At 37.7% G+C, this 9,861-nt stretch overlaps 1 protein-coding gene across 3 annotated transcripts in view; it reads left to right on the plus strand.

The window, feature by feature from the left end:
- LOC110023388 (alpha-mannosidase I MNS5) overlaps nucleotides 1-9,147 on the plus strand; it is a 112,620-nt gene extending 103,473 nt beyond the window's left edge. For 2 of the 3 annotated variants that reach the window (XM_020722784.1, XM_020722785.1), the window contains 3 exons: nucleotides 6,776-6,917; nucleotides 7,021-7,171; nucleotides 8,683-9,147. In XM_020722784.1, coding sequence (XP_020578443.1) covers nucleotides 6,776-6,917; nucleotides 7,021-7,171; nucleotides 8,683-8,907 — 518 coding nt within the window. In that variant the 3' untranslated portion in view covers nucleotides 8,908-9,147. The remainder of the gene's footprint in view (nucleotides 1-6,775; nucleotides 6,918-7,020; nucleotides 7,172-8,682) is intronic. The other variant, XM_020722786.1, reaches the window with a different exon arrangement.
- Nucleotides 9,148-9,861: the final 714 nt, after the last annotated feature.

Raw genomic sequence — 9,861 nt, forward strand, 5'->3', positions numbered from 1 at the left:
CCTCCCGGGCGTGGTTCCCGTTTGATCCCGCAAGCTCTGCCCCGACGCAGAAGAAGCGTCGTTCACCTCCTCTCCTTCCTGCATCGAAATCCCTGCTCCGCTCCTCACGCCAAACAGCCGCACGACGCTGTTACTCACTGAACCGAAGGCCGCACTCCCTCGATCCCACTCCTCCGCTCGTCCGCTTTCCTCTGCAACTCGACGCTGCGAACCGAGCTCCTCTTTCCCGCTCGCCTCAGTGCACCGATCGAAACCCAGCGAAACACTCGCGATTAGAGTTAGCCGGGAAAGCGACCACGAGACCACCGCGTGTAAGGCTTTTGAACTAAAATCTCTACATATTGCAGGTGTGTTTCCAGAACTTCCTTTTCCTTTCATTTTTTTTATTTTTAATTAAAAAAAAAATGTTGTCATCGAACATTAAATCAATCAGCTCTTCTTTCTCAACGTAGGCAATTTCATCTGCTCTTCTATTGAAGTATGATATGGTTCTTCATTCTAGAAAATCTTTGTTCAAAATTATGTAATTTTGGAAGGCTTTTGTGATGTACTTTGACTTGACAAATATAACATGGATAAAAAAAAATGATTCTAGTCATATTAACGCAACTAGTAGCAAATGTTTATTGCATTCCATCGGATGAGCGTCGATCGTTATTGTATATTCATGTGTTGTGTTTGGTACCGATCTTTGGAGAATTACAAATGTTGCTTTGGGCCATACATTCTTATTGATTTTGGAGAAATATAAACAATATTTCGATTATATGTTATTGCTGATTTTAAATGTTTAGTTGCTGGTTTTATGTTTCAAGCACCTAAATGCAAACATTGTGAGCCCTAAATGATGTTTCAAGCACCTAAATGCAAACATTGTGAGCTTCCAATGATCATTTACTTGCTGATTTTAAACATTTTGTTGTTGGTTTATGTTTCAAGTATTTAAATGCAAACATTGTGAAATCTCAATGACCATTTGCTTGTTAATCTTAAATACTCATTTGTTGATTTCGTGCTTCAAGCACTCGAAATGGAATACTACGAGGCTCGAGATGACCGTTATTCCAGGGCTTGAATGCTTCTTTGCAGGTCTATGTTCTTTCATTTCCGAATGCCTCCCTTGGGGGCTGTTTTAAGTGGATTTAAATATTGCGATTGTTAGGGCTTTGCCTACTGATTCATGTACTATTTTAAAGGCAATTTGTTAACTGATTTTGGAAAGTTTACACACTATTTTGGACTGAATTTCCTAACTGATTTTGATTTTGTGATATTTAAAATTGATGCCTTCATCTTACATAGAGCTGTTTGGGAATTTTAAAATTACTGTTTTAGGGCTGATTTTGGGAGCTTCGCCTAATGTTTTGGAGACATTAAACCTACCACTTGCGGGATTGTTTTAATCAATGTTTTGAAGCATTTTGATGGGCTAATTTTGAAGTAATCTACGCACTATTTTAGCAAGGCTTATGTAGCCTTTAAGTGTTGATTTACATGTGGTTTAGAATTTGTTTTACTGACCCCTTTTTGCTCAATGTTTTGGGTTTCAATTGATTGTTATTTAGATTGTAATTTAAACGCTTTTAGGTTGATCCATTTGTTGTTTTCCCCCTTTGAATTTACTAGTTTTAGAAGTGGGTCTGCCTCATCCTTCTTTTGTTTTACTTCTTTTTAAATGGTTAAGTCATAAAGATGGGTATTGATGATTTAATTAATTGGAAGATATAGAAAACCTTAAATCACCTTAAGCATAAGTTAAAGTGTAAGTTTCCTAGAACTTTAAGTGCACACCCTAGGTGAGAGTCTATCAACCTAGTCCTCGGTTTAGGTTTCCTACACTTTAGAAGCACACCCTAGGTGAGAGCCCATCCACTTAGTCCTCAGTGTAGACCTCTTAGACTTTAGGTGTGCACCCTAGGTGAGAATTCATTCACCTAATTCTCAGCATATGCTTCCTAGAGTTTTAGGAGCACATACCTTAGGTGAGAGTCCATCCACCTAATTCTCAGCATAGGCTTCTAGATTTTAGGGGCACGCCCTAGGTGAAAGTTTATCCACTTAATTTTTAACATAGGCTTCCTAGATTTTAGGAGCACACCTTAGGTGAGAGTCCATCCACCTAATTCTCAGCATTAGGAGCATACCTTATGTAAGAGTCTATTCACCTAATCCTCGAATGCACAGTAAAACTAGACACTTGACCCTGATTCACAAATTGATCAAGACACTATACACTAGGATGCACCGAGACGTGACCCATGCTTTCTTAATTAAATCAACAGTGAAATTCCCTTAATGACTTAACCTACAATGAAACCCATTGCATCGGGATTTGAGTTTGGATAATACACTCAAACCCTCCTGACAATTGGGGAAATTTCTTAACGCTACATATGGATCATTGGACTAGGATGAGTCTAGGGTCTAAGTGGCGAGGGCGATGACGACATTGCTTATGTGTGCTTAAACGAGGGATACGAGGTTAGATTATTAGAATAGTATCTCCTACCTCAATGATCTTCAATAAGGGAGAGAAGGATCCATGATACTATTTGCCGATTCTTGGTGATATCGTTACCCCGACACTCTTAGGTTGTCAGTAGTTCTAGCACGATTAAAATGACTAGCCTGTGGACTGTACGACTTTACAAAATATTTGCAAAAATAGTAAAAAATCCCTTTTGCATGTTAAAAAGAACTTTGCATAAAAAAGACTTAAATAACAGCTTTCGCATGGAAATCAAATAATCTTTCTATGAAAATTTATAAAAGTCCATGGTTAGTCATTTGGATTGGGGTTAAGAATTACCTCTTGTAGATTGTCGAGTTGACAACTCTTACTCAAGATCGGGAAGCACACAGCCCAGCTCTGAGCCCCCACTTTTACCAATGTCTTATACCCAGTTTTGATCTTTCATATGTGGTTATAGGTTGCTTTTGCTTGTGATTTTTACTACTCGTTTTTATGACTTTCATGCTGGGTTTTCTTGCTTTATCTAATTTTCTTGCAATTTTATTAAGATCTGCTGCAAATCATATTATGCTCGCAATATTAATCACGCAACAGTAGCAGATGCCCAGGTACGCTTTTACAGTTTATCTACATCATTTTACTTTATTGTTGCATTTTACATTTCAAGTACACATTTCAAGTACCTTTTATTTACCTGTGATTTGTTTATTCTCCATGCAAAACCAAAATCGAAACAAAACGAAACCAAACACTGACACCAAAACTGGGAAACATAAACCCCAATCTCAAACACTTAAACCCTGTAGCAATCGCGACGACAAGAGTTTCGGAGCTAAATTCGTGGGCAGCGCGGCGAGGAATTCAGACCGAGCAGCAAGAGGATCTTCTTCAGCATCATCTCTTCCTAGCATAATAACAACCTATAGGATTTCGAGGTAGCTCGCCTAGCACGACATAAATCCTCACTTTTTTCTTAGGCCCCTGCACAACCATGTTGTGCAGCATAAGTCCTAACTCGCCTTAGGTTCTGAGGTTGTTGTTCGTTACAACGTAAACCCTCTTATCTCTGCGGGTTATTTACATAATCGAATATTATGCAAATATAAGTCCCAAATATTAAAATTGGCAGGATTAAACATTCAAATAACATCTTCTCTAAAATGCAGCCACAGAGTAAGATAGTATAGGATGTCACTGAGGTTTTTTCCTCAGGATCTATGACATCCTCTACCTGTTCCTTCCTTTGGACTCCTGAAATAACTGTTCATATTTGAGCCACTCTCATTTGCCTTTCCACGTCCTACCGTGAGAAATTAAACTTTGAAATCTTGAAGACTAGAACCACTGATCATTATCGAGAGTTTTCTCAAGTGACCCCAGTCATTTGAGATGTAATTAACTATAGGGGCTTGCCTCTATAGGGAACTTGAGACCCAGGTAAAATAAACCCTATTTAATCTTTGTATTAAATAGGGGAATTTGTCGGTCATATATAAAATGTTCGCAGACCAAATGGATGTCACAAATCTCTTAGTTTGCAGGATTGGGCCTATTATCGGGGTCTACACTTTTCTCTTGGAGTGTGTAGTATTCAGGGTGTCAGGAACGATTATGCAAATTATTGGACTAATGAGATCCATTCGATCTCATTTTTTTTTAAAATTAAAACATACTACTTTCAAAACCCAAAATATATATCATTTATACTTAAATTAAATTTCAAAAATTATTTTCATAACACCATATTTTCAAAATCTATCGAAAAAGTTGACCGACACCTGGAGGCACAACTAACCATATTCTCTAAAGTGGCTAAAGAAGGTGAACATAATCAACATTGACTAGAAGTGCTTAGTGGAATTTTTGATTGTGAGCCAGCTACAGGATCTGGTGTGGTGCGACATCGTCCTTATGGATGCCTGACATTTTGTGTTGGGAGACCGTAGCATTTTAACCTGAAGACTCAGTACGACGAATTAAAAAATATCTATTCTTTCACGAGGGATGGGAAGCGCATAGTCTTACTTCCCTCAGCGGAGCCCGAGATCGCAGAAGCCTTTACCAGCAGAGCAGTATCAGCGGGAACAGTTTTGGTAGCAACGGAGGTTGATAGTACTAAGACACCAACTCTAGACACGGGACAGACATGCCTGAGGACATATCAGGATATTAGAGTCAATACCTTACTAGCAGCGCCACCACCGTATGTGGAGCTTCAAGTTACCCCCACTTCAGATCGGTTAAGCTGACCATGGATGACTTCAGGAGTATTCAGCATCAGAGGCGAGATACGCAAACTCAATTCTGTTCAGTAGTAGATTCCCAGAAAATTGGACCATTGTGGATGTAAGCTTGCAAGTGAATAAAATTTCTTAGGTGTTTGGGGAAAAGATGCAGTCTTCAGTGGGATCAAAGTGCTAATAGGATGACAGAAGTGGAACCAGAAGCTTCGGCAGATGAAGTCGAAGCTCTCTCAACCCTGCGAGACTAACGTGATATTGTAGCTGACCGGTCAGTCTAGCATATGTGTGTCTATCCAGAAGGGAGGCTGGACAAGCCATCCTTCTATTTGGGCGGGAATTACCTCCCCTCCTTAAAAAAGGAGGATTTCCTTCCTATTCTATTGCTTCCCTCTTTTCTCCCCTTCCCTATATCTATTTCTTTCCAATTTCTGCTCTTTTCTTTCCTAACTACTAACAACTATTATATATGTGTTGTTTGAGTGCTTTAGGTTTGTTTTTGTTCATTTCAGATTTCAGTTTGTTTCCTTTGTGGCATTCTTTCCTTTTGAGGGTTGTACTTGACGAGGAGGAGGTGCTCCGTCTGGAACTCGTCTGAGGTGGTGATTCTTTCCAATAGTTTTAGAGGTGCTCTGACTGTAACGACCTTGTGGGATGTTTATCTTCCCCCAAATACCTTCGCTGACCTTCGTCGTCGTTGCTTCCACTTGCTGTCTAGCCGTAGTCCAGTCATCGTCGGTCACCCTGTTCACCCTCACTGCTATTGTTCGCCACCTCCAATAACTATCATGTTGTCGGCAGCCCATCCCGTGCCTTCCAGGTTGTTGTCCACTCCGTCCAGTGTTGTTCCGACCATCACTAACTTCTTCCAGGTTGTCGTTCCCTCTTTTGGGTGCTTTCCTTGTCATCTCTGACCTCTTCTGGATCACTGTCCATTGTCTCCCGTCCCCCACACCTCCCAACAGGCTGCCTACCACATATTGCTCCTCTAGCATCGCCGCCCCCTGCTGTTCGCTACTGGCAATGTGCTTTCAATAATAATATTTACTTTTCTTATTGTAGTTTGGATTAGCTTCGTTATCATTTGGGGTTTGGCCAAGCACCTTAAACTTGCGGGAAAGTCTTCCGCATGAGCTGTTCTCGGTGCTTGGAGTTTAGAAAGCTTGGTCGAGGTCTGCCCCACACAAGAGTTTTCCAGGAGCCACTAGACTGATACTGGACCGCTTCACTTTTGTCACTCCAAACGTAAATTCCCAAACATGCCTTCCGTCTCCCCTTTCTCCATCGCAGAAAAAGGCTGCTCCTCTCGTAACTTTCCCTCGATTGCGACTCCTTCCTTCATTCACGGCTGCTTTAAGAAGGTTCGCTCAAGCCACCTACTCGAGATGTCCCTTCTTCTTCCTCCTTCCTCTTATTTCTCTCGCTCTCTCGCTCTCTCGCTCTCTCGCTCTCTCGCTCATTGCTTCACCCTCTTTGTTTGCTTGGGAGGGCATCATGCCCTCAGTTATTTACCCACAGGCAATGCGAGGTTGAGCGAACTACACTCATGTGCAGGGAAATAGAACATTTTTTTATAACATTCCAAATCAATTTATAATTAAACAATTATTATTACACCTAGATGCCAAAACTTTTAGAAGAGAAATAAACTGTTTGATTGTATGAATAATTTAAGTTGAATGCACCTAACAGTGAGATTTGAGTGTTTTTAACTCCCTCCTAAACCAACCTTAATAGCAAATCTATCATAGAGGAACAGAAGAGGAGTGAAAGAGAACTTGAGGGTTTGGTCATAGGAAAATACTAAAGAAAATGTCTTGTTAATGTTGGTACTATCTTTTGTCTGAATATTAACCTGCGTTAATGGAGAAATGTCTATATGAAACTTATGTTACACCTGAGGGAAACAGCAGTGAGTTTTGAGAGTATAGGGACCCAATGGCTTCTAGCTTGATTGAGGGACCTATATGTGATTTTAGATATATTATGCATAATTTAGATTATTTACTGAAGATTGTTCGATGTACCTTGTAATGTTTTAGTTGATTTTATGTATGATCAGATCCATGGTATATGGAAGTTGGTGAATCAATTATTAGCTCGCTCAATCGCTATGCCAAAGTTACTGGTGGTTTTGCTAGTATTAGAGATGTTACAACAATGCAGCAGGAAGATCATCAGCACAGTTTCTTTCTTTCTGAAACGTCAGTAATATTGTTGCCTACTTATCATGGAAAAATAGTTGCTGTGATGATTACTTTTTACTAAAATGACGTTTCATATGCATGCTCTATTCTTATGTTGCAGATGTAAATACCTCTATCTTCTTTATGATGACACATTTTTAGCTGGCCAAAATTATATATTTACTACTGAGGGTCATCCACTTCCCATAAGAAGCTCATGGCATGAAAAACTACCTGAATATTATATTCCACGTAACTGGACAAGAGTTAAGGTTGTTTTTATCATCTTACTGCATTCTGAACACTTTTGTATGAAATGTTTTCATTGCTCTATTTATTATTCTATTTGCATGTTTGTTGAAATATTTCACGTTATTTCACCTGTTGCAACTGCTCGTTATTTTCTTCTAACATCATGCAAGCATAAATCCATCGAACTTATGTCCATCATAATTTCTTCTTGGAGAGAACTACTTTTTTCTGTTTAGCTGGTCTTTTAAACCAAGTTCAAACTGAAGAAACCGTAAATCAACAAATTGATGTACTTATAATTATAAACTATGAGCAAAGATGCAATCATTAGGACTATCAACTAACTGGCATCAAGAGAATCATCTGATGAAATGTAATAATCATTATAACTCAAGTAGATTAATAACTTGAGCGTTGTATAACATTATCCGTTAAATGAAATTGAAGGGAAAATAAAACTCTTTGGTCAAAAGATGTTCTATATGGCTAAGAACTGATTTTACAATTTTTGGTTTGTTCACAATAACGACATAAGGAAAGGTTTCACGTTTTTGAGTTGAAGCGTAAGCAAAAGGTTTGAATGAATGGGAAATAGAAGATGTATGATCCCAGAGATCCAACTCTAAGAGTATGCCATGTGTGAGCAGATTAGGTTGAACGTACACTGGAACCAGTACTTTGATTAACAGTGGTCGTTTATGTTTGTCATAGAAATTCAAAAACAAGATGGGTAAGTGGCTGCTAGTGGCGCTAAATGAAGGAATTCATTAAGAAGAGTTTTCTTCTCTTTTTTTTTAGGGTCCCACTTTTATTCAAAACTAAAAGCCGAGAACTATGTACTGATTTTTGACGAAGCAAAGTACGCCCTTTGAGAAGAAGAATGTATAAGTTGACCCATTCCAAGATAATCTTTGTCAACAAGTTATGATGGCATTCCCCTATAGGAACTGAAGGAAAAAATAAATCTTCGAAGTCCTAATCAATAGAAAAGTTAAATCACAAATACAATGCATTATAAGGGTAACTTGTCCCAGAGTTTATGGAAATTTTTCATATCAACACCTATACTTTACTTTCTGCTTTTATACAAACCAAAATTTTCATTTTACATAAAAAATACAACCATGGAAACTTTTGGAAAGTGAAATAAACACTTTCATGCTTGAGTATGTTGGCATGTTTGTAAAAATTGAAGTTTCGGTGTTAGATATGTAAATACATGTATTTGCATTAAAATATTACTAAACGCATGTATTATCTTCGAATTTAGGGGAATTCAAATACATACCACCCAATTCCTATGTATTTGTATTTCTAACACCTATACTTTACTTTCGACGTTTATACCATCCAAATTTTTCATATCACATAAAAAATACCACCATGGTAACTTTTAAAAAGTGAAATAGACCTTTTCATGCATAGGTAAGTTGGCATGTATGTAAAAATTGTAGTTTAGGTATCAAATATCTAAATACACAGGAATTGAGCGGTATCTAAATCTTCCTTGAATTTATTAATCTTGGTGCAGAGTGAAGATGATGTGCTTCCTTTGAGCTCCATGTCGCAGCAAGTTTGTCCAGTAACTTTCCTTGAAAATACCGGCCGTCAGATTGAGAGTGCTTGCCATATTCATGATAACCGAGCTGATCATAGGTGCAGGAGTGATGATGAATGTGGTATTGATTCAACAACTTGTAGACGAAGAACGTGCAGTCTTGCAGGCTATTGTGGCCTGTGGGTGTTCATTGATTAATCGTAATTACTGCAGAACACAGAAAAAGTCTTCTCCCGCTGGAATAATGAAATCTTAAGATGATATTCAGCCAAATTACTGTACATCAAAGAAACAAAACAGATGAGTCTTGTAAAATTTTTTTTTTTCTTGAAATTTTTATAGGAAATGGATTGAGTTATTTGTCCTTCAGAGGGTATAATAAACAGCATCAATGCTCACAGTATAGAATAGTATTTGTACTCTGTTAAGTATCCATAATGCGGATACATATTGTTAAAATTAAGACTTTGTAGTGTTGATTCAAAAGCTTCATATTATTGAAATTAAAAGTTTCATATTATTGAGAATCAAGTTTTTGTATCTCATTTTGTGGAAACATTGTTTTTTATTTGTTAAAATTACATCTTTTATATGTTAAAATTGTTTCTTAGGCTGCTGGCGTCAATGTCAAGCTGGTAACATTGAAGCTTGAATTTTGTTCAAATTATTTTATGAGATTTATATTTTGTAAAAACTATTTTATGGTCTTGCTTATTTTTGCATGTATCGAAGTGGTCGGATTGAGCCCGTCTTTTATAGTGGTTGGATTAAGCTAGAGCTGCAGGCGAGTCGAGCTCGAGCCACTCTCAACTTGAGCTTGAGCTTGATTATTTTAATCGAGTTGGAGCTTGCTAATGAGGCTGCTTGTTTAGCATAAAAGTGAGAAAAAAATATTAATTTTAAGTTGACTATAGTTAAATGACAAGTTGAATGAACGATTACGAGATACATAATTAGTAATTGCATGATATAAGATATAAAAATATTAATATCAAACATTTTTAATAAATTAATGTAAATTTTTTAAATTTTAAAATATTTTAAGTATATTTTTTATTAACTATTGTTTGAGCAAGCCAACTCACGAGCTAACAAGTCGAGTAAGGATGGCTTGAGCTTCGTTTGTTAGGTCATTGAGCTCAGTTCACGAGC

Source organism: Phalaenopsis equestris, unplaced genomic scaffold (assembly GCF_001263595.1).
Source record: "Phalaenopsis equestris unplaced genomic scaffold, ASM126359v1 Scaffold000224, whole genome shotgun sequence".
In the NCBI taxonomy this organism is placed as follows: Eukaryota; Viridiplantae; Streptophyta; class Magnoliopsida; order Asparagales; family Orchidaceae; genus Phalaenopsis; species Phalaenopsis equestris.